The 24,218-nt window shown below is 35.7% G+C and overlaps 2 protein-coding genes across 14 annotated transcripts in view; both read left to right on the top strand.

Moving 5' to 3' along the window:
• Window positions 1-24,218, top strand: part of FGGY (FGGY carbohydrate kinase domain containing) — a 503,109-nt gene that overhangs the window by 352,785 nt on the left and 126,106 nt on the right. The gene's annotated exons all lie outside the window — the stretch shown is intronic.
• On the top strand, window positions 7,855-8,793 carry LOC103663154 (olfactory receptor 6C75). The gene has a single exon (XM_008690850.2). It carries the CDS (start codon window positions 7,855-7,857, stop codon window positions 8,791-8,793), a length of 939 nt encoding a protein of 312 aa, XP_008689072.2.

The raw sequence follows: 24,218 nt of genomic DNA, 5'->3' as shown, positions 1-24,218 counted from the left end.
AAGCTGGGGGCATCACAATGCCGGATTTCGAGCTGTACTACAAAGCTGTGATCACAAAGACAGCATGGTACTGGCACAAAAACAGACACATAGACCAATGGAACAGAATAGAGAGCCCAGAAATGGACCCTCAGCTCTTTGGGCAACTAATCTTTGATAAAGCAGGAAAAAACATCCAGTGGAAAAAAGACAGTCTCTTCAATAAATGGTGCTGGGAAAATTGGACAGCTACATGCAAAAGAATGAAACTTGACCACTCACTTACCCCATACACAAAAATAAACTCCAAATGGATGAAAGACCTCGATATGAGACAGGAATCCATCAAAATCCTAGAGGAGAACATAGGCAGCAACCTCTACGACATTGGCCAAAGCAAACTTTTTCATGACACATCTCCAAAGGCAAGAGAAACAAAAGATAAAATGAACTTGTGGGACTTCATCAAGATAAAAAGCTTCTGCACAGCCAAGAAACATTAAAAAAAAAACCAAGGGGCAGCCCACGGAATGGGAGAATAAATTTGCAAATGATGCTACAGATAAAAGACTGGTATCCAAGATCTACAAAGAACTTCTCAAACTCACTACACGAGAAACAAATAAACAAATCATAAAATGGGCAGAAGGTATGAACAGACACTTTTCCAATGAAGACATACAAATGGCTAACAGACACATGAAAAAATGTTCAAAATCATTAGCCATCAGGGAAATTCAAATCAAAAGCACACTAAGATACCACCTTACGCCAGTTAGGATGGCAAAAATGGACAAGGCAAGAAACAACAATTGTTGGAGAGGATGTGGAGAAAGGGGATCCCTCCTACATTGTTGGTGGGAATGCAGGTTGGTACAGCCACTCTGGAAAACCGTGTGGAGGTCCCTTAAAAAGTTAAAAATTGAGCTACCCTATGATCCAGCCCTTGCACTACTGGGTATTTACCTCAAAGATACAGACGTAGTGAAGGGAATGCCCATATGCACCCCAATGTTCATAGCAGCTCTGTCCACAGTAGCTAAATCATGGAAGGAACCGAGATGCCCTTCAACAGACAACTGGATTAAGAAGCGGTGGTCCATATATACAATGGAATATTACTCGGCTATCAGAAAGAATGAATTCTTTACATTTGCTGCAACATGGATGGCACTGGAGGAGATAATTCTAAGTGAAATTAGTCAAGCAGAGAAAGACAATTATCATATGATTTCTCTCATCTATGGAACATAAGAACTAGGAAGATCGGTAGGGGAAGAAACGGATGAAGAAAGGGGGGGTAATCAGAAGGGGGAATGAAACATGAGAGACTATGGACTATGAGAAACAAACTGAGGGCCTCAGAGGGGAGGGGGTGGGGGAATGGGATAGGCCGGTGATGGGTAGTAAGGAGGGCACGTATTGCATGGTGCACTGGGTGTTATACGCAGCTAATGAATAATCGAACTTTACATCAGAAACCGGGGATGTATTGTACAGTGACTAACATAATATAATAAAAAAATTAAAAAAAATAAAAGTATACTCTGAAAAAAACAAAACAAAACAAAACAAAAAACCCAATGGACACCTGCCTGGCTCAGTTTGTACAGCATGGGACTCTTTTTTTTTTTTAAGATTTTTTATTTATTTATGTGACAGAGAGACAGCCAGCGAGAGAGGGAACACAGCAGGGGAGTGGGAGAGGAAGAAGCAGGCGCCCAGCGGAGGAGCCTGATGTGGGACTCGATCCCAGAGCGCCAGGATCACGCCCTGAGCCAAGGCAGATGCTTAACAACTGCGCTACCCAGGCGCCCCAGCATGGGACTCTTGATCACAGGGTCATAAGTTTGATCCCCACATTGCATGTAGAGATAACTAAAATAAATAAATGAATGAGTGAATGAATGAATCAATCAATCAATCAATAAAACCCCAATAGGATACTGCTATGTATCTATCAGAATGAAAAATAAAAGTTTTTTAAAGACAATATCAAGTACTTGAGGCAAAACCACAGAAACTTCCACAAATTGCTAATGTGATACAAAGCACTGCAGTCACTTTAGAAAGCTGTTTAATAGTCACTTATAATGTTAAACATACAATTTTTGAAAAGTCTATCCCTCTTCTAATTATTTTACTCAAGTGAAATGGTATCTCTCCACACAAAACATCTTTATTCATTACCATCATAAATTGGAGACCACCCACATGTTCTTCAGTATGTGAATGAATACACTAACTGTGGGGTAGGCACCTAAAGGAACACTACTTGGACTAGACAGGAACCACATACTCATTTACCCGTCAACATGAGTGAAACATGACTCCATTTTACTAAGTGAAAAAATCCCAATCCAAAGGCTGCACCTTCTATGGCTCTACTTGTGTGATGTTCTGGAATAGCAAATATCAGGACAGGAAATAAATAGTCATTGTCAGGGTTGAGAGAGACAAAGGGTTGACAAGCAAGGGACAACGTGAGGGATGTGAGATGATGTACCCATACTATGTGGTTCTGTGGGGTGGACACGTGACTCCATGAAATATAAACACCTATATAGCAGTAAAAAACCCGTAGTGTATGAGCTTTCTAAATGCAAATTACAAATAATTATCCAGGATGCTGGTGGAACTCAACAGGAACACATTCTGTGACAGGTCAATCTCACCATTTTACAAAGAATGAACTCTGGACTGGAGGATTGTAATTGGAAGTATGAACTAATGTTCATTTTATATAAAGTGTTCTTCATTATTCATGGAGTCCTTATTTGCACATTTGCCTACTCTCCAGCATGTATTTGTAACCCCAAAATCAATCCAGGAGGCACTTTTGCAGCCAGTCCAGGACATGGGCAGAGCAGCAAAGAGTTTGAGCTCCCCATCACACCTGTTCCCAGCTGAGGTTAAACAAGCTGATGTTCTGCCTTCTTGTTCAGCTCTCATACCCTAAACAAAGTCCTTTTCATGGCCTATATAATGCCACATTTTTCTGTTTAATTAGTAATTTCACCGCTTCTAATGCCCCCCAAAGCACAGTACTAAAGCACTTAGTGTCCTGAGAGCAAGAATGCTGTGATGTGACTTACAGAAAAAATACCTGTTGGGGGAATTTGGGCCACACATGAGTTATAGGCTGTTGGCTTGATATTAACAAATCAACAACATAGTACATTAAGAAAAAGGAAGAAAACATTTGTTACTCTGTGAGGCCTCTCCTGAAAGTGCTAAATTAGCATCTTTACTGCATGATGAAGGTATGGAAGAGACGGAAAGGAGATACATTTGTAGATTCATGAGATGAAAGAGATTTTTAAAAAAAAAGTCATAATGACAGCATTGTTGGAAGTCTGACAGCCAAAGAAATTTATGGTCATGTTACCATTGTTAGGACATGTTAAACTCTACAGAGCTAGCGCTGTTGGCTCATGTTTTTCATGATTTTCGAAGACTGACCTGATGCACATTCTTGGGTTATCTTTCCAGGATTTAAACCCCTTTGAGTGCTCAGATACCAGACCAACTAAAGCCAGAGGAGCAACGATGCTGACCCTTGCCAGCCCTTGGGATTTCAATCAACAAAGTCACTTTAAGATGACTTTTGCCCCAAATCCATGCTGAATTTCCCATTGTGCAAGCACCTGGATAAATATGTATACGCCCTTAGTTTAAAACCTCCCAGTTTGCTGTTCAAAGAGTCACTGCTTTAGGAAATACCCCAGGTGTTCCCTTTACTGATTGCAAGTAAAGCCCTTCCTTTCCTATTCTTTAACTTGCTTGTGTTTTTTTGGCTCAACATCTACCAAGAAGCAAACCCAGTTTTGGGTAACAAAACCACAATAATAATTCTGTAGCAAGATCACTCTATAATGATAAAATTAGGAAAATATCATTTAAGACATATTTTTTTTTCTGATTTGGGAAGAAGCCCTTAGGATGTGCTAAGAAGCATTGCTTTGTTTACAACAGAAGCAGGTGAGCCACACAAGCAGAAAGGAGTTTATTAATATGCCATCTGTAAATTTGACTCATCTTTTTTCACCTGTCTTTTGTTTATTTATAATTATATATTTATCCATTTTATTCATTTTCATTTATTCATTTTTTCATTTCATTTTCAACATTATAAAATGAAGACAAATACTAGATATTCATATTTTTAACTGTGTATACGGATAACTAGCTGATGAATAGCACCACTTCAATCACTGGGGGGAAAATATGGTCTCAGGTGTGAATTCAAAAGTAAACTAAAACTAAAATACAAGCAAGTCTTATCATGAGTAAACTGATATGGTATGCCACAGGTTTAACACAATCTTCAATCTTTGATGGATTTGTCTTTAATGCATAACAGATTGTTATTTCTTTATTTAAAAGGTTATTCTTAATTTAACAGATTTATTACTTATGTTCTGTCAATCTTTATACATGTTCCTACAATCTATTATTGAAAATATTGATATAAAAGCAGATTCTGCTAAAAAGTTTGAAAGTAAATAAGCTGCTATGCTCACTGGAGACTTGTTATTGTTTAAAATTATTATTAAAGGTATCTGTTTGGGGGCATCTGGGTAGCTCAGTTGGTTAAGCCTCTGCCTTCAGCTCAGGTCATGGTCCCAGGGTCCTGAGATCCAGCCCCTCATTGGGCTTCCTGCTCAGCGGGGATCTCCCTTTGCCCCTTCCCCTGCTTATTCTCTGTTTCTCTCTCTCTGTGAATAAAATCTTAAAAAAAAAAAAAAAGAAGTATCTGTTTGGGTCCTGTACTGCTTTGCATAGTGCCCTTCAAAATTCATGTCTACCTGGAACCTATAGATATGACCTTATCTGGAAATAGGGTCTTTGCAGAGATAACTGAAGGGGAGCAGAATAACACCCCAAAATATGCCTTTTTGGCATAGGATTATTTTGAGCTGGTTATTCTTAAAAAATAACAAAGGGAAAGGTCAGAAAACTGGGAAGTTACTTTTTTGTAAAACACATTTATATAAGGAAGCTCCATTCGTAAGGGGGTCTCACTCTCTGTACTGGGAAGTGGAGGATGATCAAATCTCTAGAAACTCTTATCAAAGAAGAAGGTGGCAACTCAAATCTGCATAACAACCATACCCTGATTCACTGTGCTTTGCCTGATAACTTCCTATAACTGGTTGTCTCTCCACCCCACAACATCTTCCTTTGGCTTTAACTGAAGATATTATGTAAGGTGGTGGCCTTGGGCCATTTTGGGGTGTTTTATCAAGCCTGATATCTCTTATGGTATAGTATGATAGAGACCTCAGCCCCAGTCTAAATCATCACAGTGAATTCTTAATATTTTCCCTAAGATTGAAGAAAAACCCACTGTTCACAACTTAAATCTAATGCCACTGAGAAATTGCTAATCTCTTACTCTATTAAATTTGTAAAGTTCTGGATTATTATAAAAATTTAAATCCTTATATATATTTTTCTGCTCTGATTTCAGATCACTATCACCAAAATATTCTATTCTAAATTGTGTACTAATTTGGACTACAGCTTAATGCTGGTGTCTTGAGAACACCAATCTCCATGGTACCTTTTGTTTATTCATTCAACTAATCCTCCTGAGTCCATTGTGAATGGAGCAGATAATATTATGGGTAGCCTGAATAACATGATTAAAATCGTATCATCTTGCCCACCAAGCTTGGGAAGACATTATATTAGACTTCATTTCAACTATAACATTTCATTTCAAATATCAAGTTACACCTCTAAAAGTAGCAATAGGTAGGATACCTTGGGACCTCAGAGCCTTAGAGAAATTTGGGTTGATGTATACCCTTTTTGAAAAATTGGAGAGGAGTTCTTGAAATTATTCTTTATTATCAATATTTTGAGTATTTGGTTACAAATATAACATGGCAGAGAAGAAAGAGAGTGTAAAGAATTTTGAAAAATCTCAAAGTACTTGTGTTTAAACAAATTAAAGAAGCCATTAGAAATGACATTGCCTAAACCAGCCATATATACCATAAAAGTAAGTATGTCTTTAATGGTTTCAGGAATATAATTTTGCTTTAATAGAGTAAATGTATGCTTTGTACAAGTAATCTCAATTATTCACAATCTTATATATGAATAAATTTAAGCCACACAATTTATATGAAATATACAAATGAAGACATTTTGAAAACTGCTACAATTTAAGAGTTTCATGCAACATTTTTGTTCATTCATAAATTATTTTGTGATTGTTAGGATTACATGGTGATATTGTGTTCTTATCTAAATATCTTTTAATAATTATTTTTAATATAATCAATATTAGGACACCCTGTAATCATTTTTGTATAAGATTCAAAATAATTTATTTCATGTGTCTTGACACTGAGCAGATCTACTTTATGTTTTAGTTTTGCACAATGTGAATTTGATAGAGTGAAGGTTATCATCCATCAGATAGAGGCAGAAGCCAAAAAAATGCGTATCTTACGACCACAAAGAGGACAGATGATGAAAAGTAGGAATAATTCTGTTCCGGGAATTTTGTAGGTAAAGAATTTAATAAGTTCATTAATATATTAAGTTAATTGGCTAATTGTGAGTAAATATTATTTCTTTTGAAAGCTCTGAAACCTCTGAAAGATATAGAAAACAAATGAGACATTACAGACTTAGCCAGGCTGTCTGGACAGTTAAGCATTTCTTAAAATGATCTTAGATAACAGCACTTCTAAAGCTTTTATGGAAAGTAAGAACTTCAAACAGGAAAAAAATTAAACAAATCCTGTAAAGCATCAAGAGTTGCATTAAAGCCAAAAATAAAAAAGAAGAGTAATAAGAAATACTCTTTGCCTCCCAAAAGCTTACCTTGAATGTTGAACTATTCCTTTTGTCTCCCTCAAGAAAAGAATAGGTAATATTATGGAAGTGCTAAATCATTTTAGAATTAAGTAAGAACACTTATAGTTTGCAAAAATAAAATTAAGTCTTAAGTAAAAGTATTGCTTTATGTATCAGAGAACAGACTCATGATAGGTAGAGAGTAAATACAAATATATTTAAGAAATATATATTCTTTTTTAAGATATGTTTATTTATTTTAGAGAGAGAGCATGGGGGGGAGGGCCAGAGGGAGAGGAAGAGAGTCTTAAGCAGACACCTCATTGTGCATTCCTCAAAACCCTGAGACCACAACCTGAGCCAAAACCAAGAGTCAGACACTCAACTGACTGGGCCACCCAGGCACCCCAAGAAGAACATATTTACAATCTTAGAAAAAACCATTATGACAGATTCATAATTAAAATTAAGATTATGGAAGAGACATTGGAATTAGATTGGGGCTACCCTCCCATCCATTAAATATTTCTGTATACTGTTATCAGGTACACATTACTCTACCAGATGGGCAAATGGTCTCCGTAGATTGTAAAACGTTGAATGGGAGAAGGAAACAGACATGTTTATTCAAAATAGAAATGTTAAAAATTATATGAAGAAGAAAGCAACCAAAAATACCTTCAAAATATGGCAATATGCTGGGAGTAAGCTCTGAGCCTTAGATTTTCATCTCACAGGTTTTGTTCTCTTTTTTTCCCCTTGTTTTCAGGATATATTAAAACATTCAAGAGACAGGGATTTATACTGAGATATGTGAGACTACAATGAAAGAAATATAGGAATAATTAATAAATTACATAATAAATATGTCAGTTTTAGTAAGTATTTTGTTTCTACACCCACAAAATCATTTCTCTCTAAAAACACAAGGCAGCAATGATTTTTTTTAAGTGTGTGTGTTTGTGTGTGTGTGTGTTTCTTTTCTGGTGTCATAACTTTCTTATTGTTTCATCTATTTTTCAGCTAAAATGAAGAATACCATTATAAAGAAGGAAAATAATGAGAAATCACACAGCAGTAACAGAGTTTATTCTTCTCGGGTTGACAGATGACCCACAGTGGCAGGTTGTACTTTCCATATTTCTTCTTGTTACCTACATGCTCAGTGTGACGGGGAACCTGATCATTATCACCCTCACCCTTTCGGATCCCCACTTGCAGACTCCAATGTATTTCTTCCTTCGAAACTTCTCATTCCTAGAAATATCATTCACATCTGTCTGCATTCCCAGATTCCTTGTCACTATCATGACGAAGGACAGAACCATTACCTACAATGGTTGTGTGACTCAGCTATTTTTCTTCATCTTCTTGGGGGTGACAGAATTTTACCTTCTGGCCGCCATGTCCTATGACCGCTACGTGGCCATCTGCAAACCTCTCCATTACATGACCATCATGAGCAACAGAACCTGCATCCTTCTTGTCTTTAGCTCATGGCTCGCAGGATTCCTGGTCATCTTTCCACCAGTAATCCTGCTGCTTCAGTTGGATTTCTGTGCCTCCAATATAATTGATCATTTTATCTGTGACTCTTCTCCTATTCTACAGCTTTCTTGCACAAACACTCGCTTTCTAGAACTCATGGCATTTTTTTTAGCAGTGGTAACACTGATGGTCACCTTAACACTAGTTATCCTCTCTTATACATACATCATCCAGGCAATTCTGAGAATTCCTTCCATGAGTCAAAGGAAAAAAGCCTTTTCCACTTGTTCCTCCCACATGATAGTGGTCTCCCTCTCTTATGGCAGCTGCATCTTCATGTACATTAAGCCTTCTGCAAGGGAAAGAGTGACTTTAAACAAAGGAGTAGCTGTGCTCAATACCTCAGTCTCTCCTCTCTTGAATCCTTTCATATATACACTAAGAAACCAGCAGGTGAAGCAAGCCTTCAAAAACATGGTCCGGAGAATGGCCTTTTCTTCAAATAAATGAATGTGATTATGCAAAATATAGTATACATACCCCGGAAAGCAAAGCTGAACGAAAAACCCTCTAGCTTTTACTATATAAATTCTTGAAACACCTCATTTCATTCTTTCAGTTAGACACTTTTATATATCATTAATATCTCTTTTTCTTAGCCTAAAAGCCGGGTCCTATCTATTTTAAGTTATATAGAAAATGGCCAGTCTTCACCTGTGTAACTAAATTTTAGATGTCAGTAATCTTTACTGTTTCCATATCAAAGCAAGGTGGCTTATAAATTTATACAAAAACGCAACTATTTATTTATTTGTCAGAGAGAGAGAGAGCACAAGCAGGGGGAGCGGCAGGCAGAGGGAGAAGCAGGCTCCCCGCTGAGCAAGGAGCCAGATGCAGGGCTTGATCCCAGGACCCTGAGATCATGACCTGAACGGAAGGCAGACACTTGACCAACTGAGCCACCCAGGCATCCCAAGAAAACATGTTTAAAATTAAAAGTACTATTAAAATGTCTCCATGAATTCATCAATAAAATGTAATTAAAACGTGTTGATAAATTAAAAAGAGTGGTCTATAAAAGTAAATTAAGCTATCCTGATAGATTTCATATTTATATTCAGACTGTTTCAACTTGTATTAAGATGGTCTTTCCTACTGACATGAAAAACAACAAATTCAGAATCTAGAATGGTGTGAGGTAGACTCCAGAGAGTATCTTGGAAATGATGATACATGAGCTTCTTATGCCTCAGTTTTCCTTTATTAGCAAATCTACATACTGTCTTTATCTTTCCAGGGCCTCCTTCACAGCAGGTTCTACCTCTGTCACCCAAATCTAAGAAAATGACTCTTGCAGGTATCTGAGAATGTAAAAAATGTGCTCAAGCCTGGTTCCTATAGTTAATGAGCCCCTTGACTCCAATATATCACTAAGAAAATTGGTTGTCTTGAGACAGTAGTTGTGAATCTAACTCAATACCAGGTAAGTGGATTTGACTTTGGTTTCTTGATTTCCAGCTTGGCCTGATAGTTTAATGTAAAGAGCTCTACATAGTTTGTAAGTCCAAGATAGAAATACCTTTTCTTATTTCTCATAAACAGACAAGAGTGTCCGTGAGCACTCACTTACTTTTTCCCATTGTCCTTTCGTGGAATGGGTTACATTTTTTTAAAACAGGTTTAACATAATACTACCACAAAATGAAAATTAAATGATAATTTTATTCAATTTAATTCTTTATTGGGCAATTTGTACAGAAATGAAATTATATAGGTTTGCTTTTGTAAGAATGTAACAAATAAGCAGAAATGCAAAAGTAGGAGGGTATACAAACAACATGAAAATATTAAGTAAATGAATATATACTATATATATGGTATATATAATAGGTGTGTAGGTAGACGGAGAGAGAGGTAAAGAGAGAGAGGAAGGCAAATAAGAGGGTAAGGGAAGGTTGATCCTCTTGATTGACAGAAAGTTCTCTGAAGATGTTGTTTCTAATATTCACCTTGTTAGTAAGTTTAAGTTGAAATACCATTGTAAAATATTGTGAAATAATGAAATTTCTATTGCAAATGTGATGGTTGGTGAGAAATGCATCAGATATATGTTGGAGGTCATGTTTTTAGAGGCTTTCAAAAGTATTTAAGTTCATATTATTTTTCACACTAATATTTCTAAAATTCTTTTCCTTTAACAATAGGGAAAATTACATGTATGTAATGACTACCCAGAGCACACTTGTCCCATAATCTTTTTAAAAATCAAATGGCAATTATCGTCACTTTCTTGGTTTGTGGTTATGGAAAACATAAATAGTAATTTATGGAAAACATAAATAGTAATTTATTTTCATTGGTGAATTATCATTTTGAAAGTTGATTCTGATAAACATAAAGTTAAATGGGAGCTTAGAATAAACATTTCTTAGTAATATTGTAAATTGGAATTTCATTGACTCATATTCCCAGGAAGCATTCCTCAAATTCTGGAGATTACAAAATACTCTCAGCAGAGTATTAATCTTTCATGGACCATTGAATCTCTTGGGATCTTAATGACAAGTGATGATTGGCTGGAGGAAAAGATATAATCACTAAAACTTACTGATCACAAAATCTAAGAATCACACAAAAACAAAATTTTAGAAAAGCCTTCATTTTGTCTTATATATAAAAATGTTCAGAAGGAAAAGTGAACCAAATGAACAGATAACTGAATGAGAATAGAAAAGGAAGACACCAGTTATTTTATACGTTCCGTGGAATTTCTGCCTTATCTTAACTAGGCTGCCTGCACTCAGTTAAATTCTTCTAAGTATGAACAAAGTAAATGTGGTAACATTTTTCTAAGACATTCCATTTAATCATGTTTTCTGTAAAAGGCAAACTACGTATTTCTTTTATCTAGAAGCAACAGGAGAGGTGGTGGTATTTTCTAGTTCTCTATAACTACTTTTTATACTATCCATTTGCTTTCATAAATATTCAGTTATTTTTTTTATCTCTAATTCACGCAGTACTAATGGAAACCTTTCAATACAGGCTTTCGAGAATTCTGTCTTAAATCCCTGCTTAAACTGAAATCATTAATATAGTTTAGCCTATGAGGAGAGAGGCAGAAATGGGTAGAAAGGCAGAAGAGGAAGAATCTAAGAGCACAGAAAGAATAACAGCCTTTCCTGTAAAGAGGACGGGGGTTGGATACTCAAATGAAATTATTTATCATTTAAAATAACATTCAGAGAACATTGGACAAAGCATGGTCTTTTCCCCCCTTTATGTGGCCAAACATGCTCTTTGGCAAATTCCACATGAAAAGAATTACTATTAGAAACTATATATTAGTTAAAAACTACATGAATAGATTTCACAGCATATTCAATTGCTTAAAGTTTCCTCCTTTTATTTACACTAAGGAGATTTTTAAACAGTATTAAAGATATTATCTTAAATTCATTGATTGCATACTTAAGTGATCTGAAGATTTGCTGAGTTTTTAATGAGGGGCAAATACTCTGAGCTGAGAGTAATATGAAATCTGAATGAGGCAAAACTTCATATCATTAACCAGGTACTAGAGTCCACAAATCTAATGAGACAGCTTTTACTGAACAAATGAATGAATGAGTGGGTGAATGAAGGCATGGAAGGCAGTTGGCTCTGGCAATAGCAAAAACAGGCCATTCTAAATATCATTTCTTTCTTTCCAGTTTCCTATGATATGTTCCTAGCTGCTATTTTCCCTGTTAAGTTTCATTTTCCAGAATATATAAATCTACAAGAGTAGTGATATCCTCTATGCTATCTTCTTATCTGTGTGTCTGTGTGTGTGTGTGTATACAGTATCCCAAACATATTAATACTTAAACTAAATCTTTATGTGAATATTTCAGAGCAGCATGAGTATATATGTGTAATTTTATTTATTTATTTGTTTATTATTTATTTTGAGAAGCAAAAGATCTCTTTCTCTTTCTCTCTGCAGGGAGGGGCAGAGGGAGAAGGAGAGAGAGATCCCAAGCATGCTCCACTCCCAGCAGAGAGCCTGACAGGGGGTTCAATCCCATGACCCCAAGACCACGACCCAAGCCAAAATCAAGAGCCAGATGCCCCACCGACTGAGTCACCCAGGTGCCCCCATATGTGTACTTTTGAGATGAATTGAAGATTTCGATACAATGAACTTTCCGTTTCTTCATAAGGAGAGGAATCACTCATCTAAATATACTGTGAGTCAGACTTTGGCTCTGTTGTAATAAACACATAAATAATCTTCTTACCCCATGTGGAAGTCTAATGTTGAAAATCATCATTCTCAGTATTAGAAATAATTCCTAAACTGCTTCCAAGCACCAACTTGGATTTTTGTCCCATAACAACTAGTACTCATTGAAGGGTGGTACCAGATAGAAAATTAACTCTGGTTACAATGCATAGGACAGCCTGAGGGAAGGTCAGGGTTTTGCAATGGTTCAAACATAGAATAGTAAGATCCAGAACTAACATATCAGTTCTGTGGATGTAAAAATTTAAAAAAAGTAAAATAAAAATAAATAAGAGGCATTTTCAGAAAACAAAATTTTCTTGAGGTGAGGGTGGGGCAAAAAATGCAAGCCTGTGGGGATAAGTAGAGGAAGCAATGACATCCAGGAATCTGGCTGAAGAGACACAATTCATTGTGAACTTTTCAATGAAGACAGGGAATGCAGGAAGAGTAGACAGTGGTGCAGAGAAGCAGTGAAAAAAGCCAGTTGCTGTCATGTTCACTTCTGGGATGACATAGTAACAAGGAACAAACATTTTGAAGACAATATGACATCAGGTGAGGAATGTTGTGGAAAGAACTTAAACACATAGAACTATCTTTTCTAATACTACTTCTTAGCCATATCCGGGGTTGAATTTATTATTTTCTAGAGACTGAGTCCCATGCAGTCTCTGCACATTTGAGAATGTCATTACATTCACCATTCAAACTGCCTTAGAAAAGAATACTTTTATTTATTTATTTTTAAAGATTTTATTTATTTATGTGACAGAGAGAGACAGCCAGCAAGAGAGGGAACACAAGCAGGGGATTGGGAGAGGAAGAAGCAGGCTCCCAGCAGAGGAGCCCGATGTGGGGCTTGATCCCAGGACTCCGGGATCATGCCCTGAGCCGAAGGCAGACGCTTAACGACTGAGCTACGCAGGCACCCCAGAAAAGAATACTTTTAATTAGTATGGATGATATGATCTAAAATGGCATTGCATCTCAAAATTAATGGAAAAATGCAAAGTAGGGAGAAGGAGCTATCAAGGAACGAAGGCCTTTCTCCAGGACTGCTCCATTCCTTATGTTGCTCCTTTCCAAATTCTAGAAATATTGAGCAAAGAATTAATCTCTTACCTAATGAAAAAGAGTCTTTCCATACACTCACCAAAATCAGTGAGCATCTTGGAGGCTATAGTCCACATATAAATTACATGATCTGAGCACACCATAAGCCTTGGAACAATATTGTGTAGTCAATTCCATAACTATATAAGGGACAGTATTATGGATGCAATAGCATTTTAACATTTTGTTCTCATTTGATAGCAATAACCAAGAAAACCTCAGGCCAACGCATGAGGTACTAATCCAAACTCTACATTGATATCAGTCACAGTAAGTTCCATGTATTGAATGTTAACAATGCAGAACGCATTTACAATTGTTTGATCACTGCACATGTATTGTCTCATTTAATCTTCATACCCACCTAATCATCATTGCTATATTTCAGGTAAGTAAAATCAGCCTTGCCTTTTCTATGCTCCCTCTCTGCCAACCACCCCCCTTATGGTATTATGTTTCTGTGACCATACAGTATTGCATAAGCTTTGAAGGAACAGGACCTCCAGGAAAATTAAATTCCAACAGGTGTCATGCTCATAAGTGGAAGAGCTGAATCTCAAAGTCAGCTTTCTATACACAGAAGAGGGACTCACACTTATATGTGAAAAACAGTAATCTTACAATTTTTAATTAAGTAGATCTCAAAATAATTTGAAAATAAACTATATGACCCATTGCAAAGTTTAATTTGACATTTGACATTCTATTATTAGCATAAATAGATCCAAAATTAAATAATCTGGATATGATGAAAATATGAACATGTTGAAATTAAATTCTTGCATTACAATTTGTTTTGTTTTTATTGTTAAATGTGCCCCATGCACAGAGTCTATATAAAATTAATGATTGTAGTTTAAAATAACTAAAAAAAAAAAAAAAAAACCAAAACAAGCATATTCCACTTCCCAGGCTAACATACCAAACACCATATTTTAACATAGAAACTCCCGCTTTTCTGTCCCCCAAAATATAGATCTCAAAAGACACATTGCCATACTGACGCTACTTTTATTTTCACACCATCAAAATTAACTCTGTATTTTTGTTTCTTTTCTGGGTTTTGGTCAGGTTTAGGGAATTAAAAATTACAAACAGTAAATTTCAGCTGCATGCTTTTACAAAATTTGAGAAATGTATGCAGTTATATGTCTACAAGCACAGTCGAAATTAATATTATCTCAATCCCTTCAAAATATTTCCCCATTCACTTTTGTAGTCAATGCCTATTCCTTATTCACAGCTCTTGAAGAATCCACTGGTCCATTGTCATTTGTTTTTGTTTATTTTGTATTGTCATAGAAAAGGAATCATATCATATACAGCTTTTGAGTGTCCCTTTTTTCACCTTGTAAAATGCTTTTGAGATTCATCCGTGTGTTTACATATATCATTTGTTTATTCCTTGTTTATGTGGATACATGGATTCACCAGATGATGGAAATTATAAAGCTTCAGCTTTCATATTTAAATAGGTCTGTTTTGGGTTATCTTTTGTATATGATAAAAGATACATGCTGTGGTTCAGATTTTGCTTATGGAAGTCCAATTGTTCCAGCACCATTTGCTTAAAAATAATGTGTTGTGATTGAATCTTTTGGGCAATTATTTTAAAAGTTAATAGAGTCTATTTTTGGACTCTCAATTTTGTCCCTGGATCTTTTTATCTCTTCTTTTACCAATACCATATTCTCTTAATTAATCTACCTATAACAAATAATGGCTTAATAATTTTATTATATAAAAATTTACAACAAAATAAAAAGTTATTTGACTATTTTAGGTTTTTTAGCTTTCCATAGAAATTTTAGATTAGGCTTGTAATATCAACAACAGCAACCACAAAAACTTTCATTTTAAGCTTGACTTAAAGAACTTGGAATTCCCATTCTTAGAAAATAAAAGGCTAAAGAAACTGAAAATTGATAACTTGTCTTTGACCTTTCTGAGAACTGAGGTCATAGGGTAAACTGCCACCTTGCAAATGGAAGAGAGGAACAAATTCAGAGTCATGGTGAGATCTGCTTATCTGGAATATAACTGCTAGAGCCTTAAAATGGTAGGAATACTTAAATGGTATTGACAAATTGCTGAGAGTGAGTGTGGACTAGAATTAGAGAGAGAATTCAGAATGACCTCACACTTTCATGGAGGTTACCTCCAGGGGTTCTTGTGAAAAACAAAGAAAATCCCTTCCTGCTGAAGGAAAAGTAACCATTTTAAAACACACCTCAGAAAGAACGAATTCTCAACATTTGCTACAACATGGACGGCACTGGAGGAGATAATGCTAAGTGAAATAAGTCAAGCAGAGAAAGACAACTATCATATGATCTCTCTCATCTATGGAACATAAGAACTAGGAAGATTGGTAGGGGAAGAAAGGGATAAAGAAAGGGGGGGTAATCAGAAGGGGGAATGAAGCATGAGAGACTATGGACTATGAGAAACAAACTGAGGACTTCAGAGGGGAGGGGGGTGGGGGAATGGGATAGGCTGGTGATGGGTAGTAAGGAGGGCACGTATTGCATGGTGCACTGGGTGTTATACGCAACTAATGAATCATCGAACTTTACATCGGAAACCGGGGATGTACTGTATGGTGACTAACATAATATAATAAAAAAACATTAAAAAAAAAAAAACACACCAAAATTGTTCTCCATTACAAAGACCTACTTTTCAGTGAATTTTACTACATCATTACCCCAACTGGGCAAAGCACATTACTCACAATCCAGTCCTCTCTAAACTTTATGTTTCAACTCAAAGGTGGGTGTTTGGGACAATTATACCCCTAGAGAAATGGTTGTGAAAATCACATCTTAGAGACACGAGGTTAAAATACTGAAGTGTAATCATAAGATTTCAAACAATACCCTTTTCCCACAACTACCACCACACAATATACAATATAACAGTGGAATACAGCTGTAGAGCTCTTCTCTCTCTTGGAAAGAATACTTACAGAAGGCGAGATAAAAGCAAAGACACTAAAAGATATGAAAACATCTTCAACCTACAGCTTCAGCCACAGCAAATATTAAACACATCCCAGCAAAATTATCCTAGCAAGATTATCCTAAATCTCCATACTAATGACCTATTTACATCAGTTTATATTTCAACAACAACAAAAATACAATGCATAGTAATGGATGACCCCACTTTCCTTGTGATTATACTGGATGATGACTTGGGAAAGCCCTTATCTCTTGACAAGTCTTTCCCCATTGCCAGTGATTCCTTGTTAAGATATTAAGGCTAGACCTCAAACAAAAAGACTTCTTAATGGTTTCATCCCACATAATCATATTTATCCTAGAAGCCACCTCTATGGATATAAATTACAAGGAGAGGCGTTAGCCAGCATACAAGAGCCCTCCTGGTAAAAGGACCCTCAAAACTCACTATGGGACAGTCGCTTACTGTAGTGACTTCAAGTCAGGTCCAAGACCAAAAGCCACCAATGGATGATAGGAAGCCAACTTATTAAATACCAGGCTATGTTTATAGATATGCCTACAGTAATACTTGAGACCTGTCAGACTTTAAACCCAGCTACCCTTAAGTACATAGTCAAAGCCTAAGTGACACTCGAAATAGCATTTCTCTATTAAATACTGAAGTAATACAAATACGTGAAGCAGTTTTACAAAACGGAATGACAATAGATGTTTTTAACTGCTACACAAGGTGGAAGTTGTGCTATCATAAAAACAGAACTCTGCGTATACATCCAGATTATCACAAAATATTTCTGGGTTACTGACATGAATACTCAAATTGGCTCTTTAAATGATCCCTCTCTTTCCTTTAATGATTGACTAAACTCCTGGACTGCAAAAGGATTTTTTGTCAACTACCAAAGGACTCTTAATTTGGGTTTCTTTTTCATTTTGTTATACTAATCATGTCTTGCTGTTTTCTCCCATGTCTCTCCACCTGGTGTCGAGACTCCTTCACTGCCGTAACTTCAAGCCAACAGATGATCCTTTCCACTTGGGAAGATCTACACATGCAGTCTCCCTTGGATTCAGCTGCCTCTGCCTTTTGTAACTCCTGTATCTATATAACCCCAACTGACCAATGTTGACCCATAGGTAGGGACATCTCTATGTGCCTATTCAGCAGGAAGAAGTTACAGAAGATGAGACCTTCCAGCAACCTTATAGATTTAAGGGTCAAAATTGTTCAGGGGGGGGAATGATGTGGGAAACAAAGGCAGAAGAAAAATTATTACATGTCCTTACTACCTACAGCCCATTGACAAGTCCTGGAGACAGGCAGAGTGACATTCCTCTAGGGACTCAACTGCCTCGATGTTAATACTTTGCTAAGGGCAGAAGACAATCCTAGCCTGATGCCCCCCCCACCCCCCACCCCCCACCAGGATCCTGTAAGTCTACTTTAACATGAAAAATTCCTTTGGAAATTTCCTTTATCTCTAACCTCCCCCCCCCAAGATACATGTTGGCAATCATCCCCCAAGCATATGGCCCACTGATATACATCTGAAGGGCCTCATGACTAAGGTTTTATTAGACGGTAATAAATGACCTTTCCCCACCAATAGCTAGCCCCATCAAGGTCCTGGAAACCTTGATTCCAAAATTCCTTAGAAACTTACGCTATACCTAACCCTCTCCCAACTTATGGGTATATAATGGGCCACTCCTCATGACACCAGTGCAGCTCTTTCTGCCCACAGGTTCTGTCCCCATGCTTTAATAAACTACCTTTATGCACCAAAGACATCTCAAGAATTCTTTCGTGGTCGTTGACTCCAGACTCCACCCCACCTCACCTCACGGATATCCCACAACCTCATCACATGGCAAAGCAAAAAAAAAAAAAACAAACAAAAACACCCTACCATCTGAAGAGACAAAGCAAGCTACAGAATCAGAACAAATATAACATAGATGCTAAAGGTATCTATCAGGGAACTGAAAACAACTATGATTAATATAGTAAGGGCTCTAAAAGAAAGAGTAGCATGCAGTGACAGATGACAAAATTAAGTGCAAAAATGAAAACTGTAAGAAAATCAAAGGAAATGCTAGAAAAAAAACCTATAAAATGAAGAATGCCTTTGATAGGCATGTTAGTAGGTTGAAGAAGGAAGAGGAAAGAACCAGTGATTCCTGAAGACAGCTCAAAAGAAACCTACCAAACTGAATGCAAGAGAAAAAAGAAAAAAATTTACAGCACAGCATCCAAGAATATGGGATGAACCCAAACTTGTAACATAGGCATCATTGGAATACCAGAAAGAGAAGAAAGAGATGAGAAAAAGAAATATTTGAAGAAATAGTGGCTGTAGAATATTCCAAAATTAGTGACAGAAACTAAAACACAGACACAGGAAAATTAGAGAACACCTAACAGGAAACACACACACACACACTCACACACACACACACACACACATTCAACTATCCATATAATATTCAAATGCAGAAAACAGAAAGAAAATCTTTAAATAAAAGACAAAAGAAAAATATAGCTTATCTAGAGAAGAACAAGGGTGAAATTACAACACACTTTTAATCAGAAAATATGCAAGCAAGAGGGGAATAGAGTGAAATATTTCAAGTGTTTAAAGAGAAAAACCACTAACCCACACACAGTTAAATTATACTTCAAAAGTGAAGGAGAAATAAAGACTTTGTCAAACAAACTAAATGAATTCATTATCAGCAGGCCTGACCTACAAGAAATTTTTCAAAAGTTCTTCAGGCAGAAGAAAATTATACATATCAGAAACCTTATTCTACCTATACAAAGAAAAGATGAACACTGAAGAAGAAATAATTGAAGGTAAAATACAATACACTTACTGTAAAGATAAATTAATGAAGACAGCATGGTATTGACAATAGAATATACATAAAGATCAATGAAACAGAATAGAAATTCCACAAGTAGAACAACACATACAGTTAGTTGATCTTTGACAAAGGAGCAAAGGCAATTAAACTGAGAAAATCTTTTCCACAAATGTAGAATTGGACATCCATATAAAAAATAAATCTACACACAGATCTTTCACAAAAATTAACTCAAAATGGATCATAGACCTACTATAAAACATCAACAATAAGCAAATGGAGGTTGGTTGGTGGAGCCGGGATTCTCACTTTTGGAGTGGGAGGTTACAGAGAAGTAAGGGAGGAAAGTTACATATAGTAATACTTATGTATTTATATACAAGTTATTAGGATCACATATATTTCCTGGCTCTGTCCTCTTAGAGATTCTAGAAGCAATGACACCATGGTAGCAATGAACACACCTAGAGCCCGGACCTTGGTTTCTAAAACCATTCTCCAATAAAAGTAACCAGGTATTACTGCAGGAATGTCTGATTAGAGGGCCCTGGTAAGGAATATATAAGATGATCCTGAAGCATCTTATAGTAGCAGAAAATAAGGAAGTGATTTTTAAAAAACACACTATGATGGTTGGATGTCAAATGGAAGAGTAGCCAACTGAAAAGCCTCCCAATGGCCAAAGCTAGAAAAATTAAGCAACAAAATAAATTAATATTGGATATAAGTCAGAAGTATAAAATAAATATCCATGAATCCATACTGATGTAAATAATTGAATAAATTAATAAATGGGGAAGAACACACAAATTTCCCATGTAAAGGAATCCCAAATAATTTATACAGATACTCCATCTTCTAGGTAGAGAATAATTCCCACTGTTCAGTGTCAGCTGCTCATAGAGACTTCCTTCCGCACGGTCCAATGTGGAAAGTGCAGGATGGGAGGACAGCAAATTTGTGGAGAACCCTAACAAGTAGTGCTTCAGTCAGGTGATCAAAGTTCACATGAACAGTAATAAATTATTCTGATAGCAAAAACTCAAGATATGGTTGTGATGAAAATGGCAAATTTAACCCCCATGGGCTTCTTTCCCAAAACACATAACCCTAATTTAATCTGAGAATAACAGCATATAAATCCCCATTGAGGTCTATTATACAAACTACTTGCTTGGAGTTCTCAAAACTCTCAAGATCATCAAAATTCTGAGAAAGTGCCCATCTAAAGAAGCCTACGGAGATGATTAATGTACTGTAGTATCCTGGAAGAGATCCAGGAACAGAAAAAAGAAACATTAGGTAAAAATCAAGGAAATCTGAATAAACTAGGTTCTTTATAGTTAATAATAATGTATCAATCTAACAACATATCAATAAATGTGTCAGTTCATTAATTGCAATGAATCTACCATATTAACATATTAATAATAGGAGAAACTGTATTGGAGACATATGGTAACTCTACCTTCACATTTTTTCCATAGTTCTAAAACTGTCCTAAATAAAAAATTTATTCAAAAAAGAACCTTGATGATATCTTGATTGGAATTTTGTTGAATCTATCAATGCATTTAAAATACATTTAAATATTGATACCTTAAAAATATTGACCCTTCTAAAACATGAGGATTTCTTAACTTTCTGTTTAGTTATATGCTGATTTTTTTGAATTCTCCATCACAAAGAATTGGTTTACTTATTTTTTTATTGAAGCTTAATTAACACACATGTTATATTAGTTTCAGGTATACAACATATTGATCCAACAATTCTATACATTACTCAATGTTCACCACAATAAGTACTATACTATATATTATTACAATAGTATTGACTGTATTCCCTATGCTTTCATCTCCATGACTTATTTATTTTATAACTGGAAATTTCTGCCTCTTAATCTCCTTTATCTCTTTCACCCATCCCCCACCCCTTTCCCCCCTCTGGCAACCACTAGTTTGTTCCCTGTAGTTAAAAGTCTGGTTTTTTTATTTGTTTATTTGTTTATTCATTTGTTTTGTTTTTTAGATTGCACATATAAGTGGTATTTGTCTTTCTCAGACTTATTTCACTTAGCATTAAACCCTCTAGGTCCATCTATGTTGTTGCAGATGTCAAGATCTCATTTTTTTCTTTTCTTCTTTTTCTTGGCTGAGTAGCATTCCATTGTATATATATATCACATCTTCTTTATCCATTCATCTATCAATGCACACCGGGTTGCTTTCATGTCTTAGCTATTGTGAATAACGCTGCAGTAAGTGTAGAGGTGCATATATTTTTCTGAATTAGTATTTTCATTTTCTTTGGGTAAACACCCAGTAGTTAGATTACTGAACCATATGGTATTTTTATTTTTAATTCTTTGAGGAAGCTCCATGCTTTTTTCCACAGCAGCTGTCACAATTTACATCCCCACCAAAGGGCATGAGAGGGTTCTCTTTTTCTCCACATTCTTAGCAACACTTAATTGTTTCTTGCCTTGTTGATTCTAGCCATTCTGACAGTTGTAAGGTGATATCTCATTGTGGTTTTGATTTGTATTTTCCTGAGGATTAATGATGTTAAGTACATTTTCACATGTCTGTTGGCCATCTGTACATCTTCTTTGGGAAAATCACCTATTCAGATTCTCTGCCCAGTTTTTACTTGGATTATTTGGTTTATTTGATGTTGAGTTGTATCATTTCTTTATATATTTGGATATTAACTCCATATTGGATATATCATTTGTAAATATCTTCTCCCATTCAGTAGGTTACCTTTTCATTTTGTTAAAAATGGTTTCCTTTATTGTGCAAAAAGTTTTTTATTTTGGTATAGTCCCAATAGATTGTTTATTTGTTTATTGTCAATATATTTTTATTAACAAAATATTTTGAATAGCACATTTTATATCCTTGTGACTCTTTCTTCTTGCTGTTTTCTGCTTCTTCACAAGTTTACACATAATTGGATTATAGTGCCTCAGCAGACATTTATCTCAGGTAAAAATAATATAACATTGACAAACAAAAATTCTAAGACTGCTTTTTCCTCACTGCTATTCTCTGCATTTATACACCTCTCTGACATTTAATTTTTTTAAATCATTTCCCAAGGCTACCTAATTAAAATTATTCAACTAAACTTTAGAATATACTCCTCAGGAACATCTCTCTCCAGAGACATTTTAATTGTTTCCCTGTTAAGAATCTCCTGTGACTATTTTGAGGGGGGAGAAAAAAACAGATAAAACCAGTCTGTTTGTTTTGGTAACAATAGTTAGAAAACCAACTTTTCCCACTGGAAGGTAAGAAAAAGTTGGGTTTTTTTGTTTTTGTTTTTGTTTTTTAAATTACAACCCATCTTTATTTTACAGAAGTTACCGGGAGCCGGGTAAAATGTTATATTAGTAGATCTTCCAAGCATCTATGGTTAGGATATTGTTATTTTCATGGAAATTTTGGAAAATAAGAGATACTAAATGGCTGCTCTTGGATTGTGCAGTTTCGGATAGTTCCTTACATTTCAAGGATTTTCTCTCTCACAAATTTTTATTCATTCCTATGCAGCTCACCTCTTTCCTGTACCTGTTATTCCTTTTTTTTCTTAAATTTATTATTATGTTATGTTGGTGACCATTCAGTACATCATTAGCTTTTGATGTAGTGTCCCATGATTCATTGTTTGCATATAACACCCAGTGCTCCATGCAATACATGCCCACCTGCTATTTCTTGATTCTCACTCATGGCTTGAGCCTCTCCTTCTTTTGAACTAAGAGTTTCACTTAGTTAACCAGCAAAATATACAGCTTTGTCACCTCTATTTGCCTATTTTCACATAACTAGTGCCTCGATCTCACATTTTTCTCTTTCTCTTACTTTGTATTTATTTTGAGAGTCTTACCCACATTCCAGGAAACTATAGTCTCTAGTTCTGCCGTGTTACCAGGTAGAAATTTAGGGCAGAGGTCCATTTTGCTCCTGGCCTACCCTCTCCACACCTCTAGCTTTACTCCTAAACAAAGAGTTAGTGCTAGAGATACTGCTACCCAATGAAAAATTTTTGCAAGACCATTTGAGTCTCAGCCTTTCATACTAAACGTGGATTGACTACATGGAACAGTCCATAAACCTGTTTCCACTGTGTTACAGAACCCTTTTGAATACTTTGCTGCCACCTTCTACCAGTTACTGGAGCTGTGTCAACTTTCTATCAGGGTCTCCCCAACTTCAGGAATAAACTTTCTCTTAAACTTATTCTTCAGTGTGTTTCATCTTTCTCTATGCAACCAGGATCATCCTGCCAAATTCCACCTATACACTACAGAAATATATTCTTGCATAATGAAATTAAAGGGAGAAACAAATTGTGAAGTCTATAAAATGCCCCAAAAGTTAAGTAAAGCCTCAAACACTGACACTCAATTAAAGTAAGGCAACAGAACATTTGGATTTGAGAAGTCAAATTGTTACTACATAGGATTATATAACTGTAAGTATATTTTTCATTTCTTACCTCATTTATTTTTTCCATTTTCTAATCAATTTGTAACGTAAATCACTTAAATTTGTCTGTTTGACTATCTTCTAAAAAGTAAAATATTATTATTTAATTCAGAAAGGAAAAGTTTTAATTCTTAGTTTGTTTAAAATAATATAAATTTCAGATTTTATAGCCCTGATTCTTTTGTTAAGTTATTAATTCTATATTTAGGCAGGACTGGCATG

The sequence above is a fragment of the Ursus maritimus genome, unplaced genomic scaffold, assembly GCF_017311325.1.
Source record: "Ursus maritimus isolate PB19 unplaced genomic scaffold, ASM1731132v1 scaffold_12, whole genome shotgun sequence".
NCBI classification, from domain to species: Eukaryota; Metazoa; Chordata; class Mammalia; order Carnivora; family Ursidae; genus Ursus; species Ursus maritimus.
This window is presented reverse-complemented; position numbering and strand designations above follow the sequence as displayed.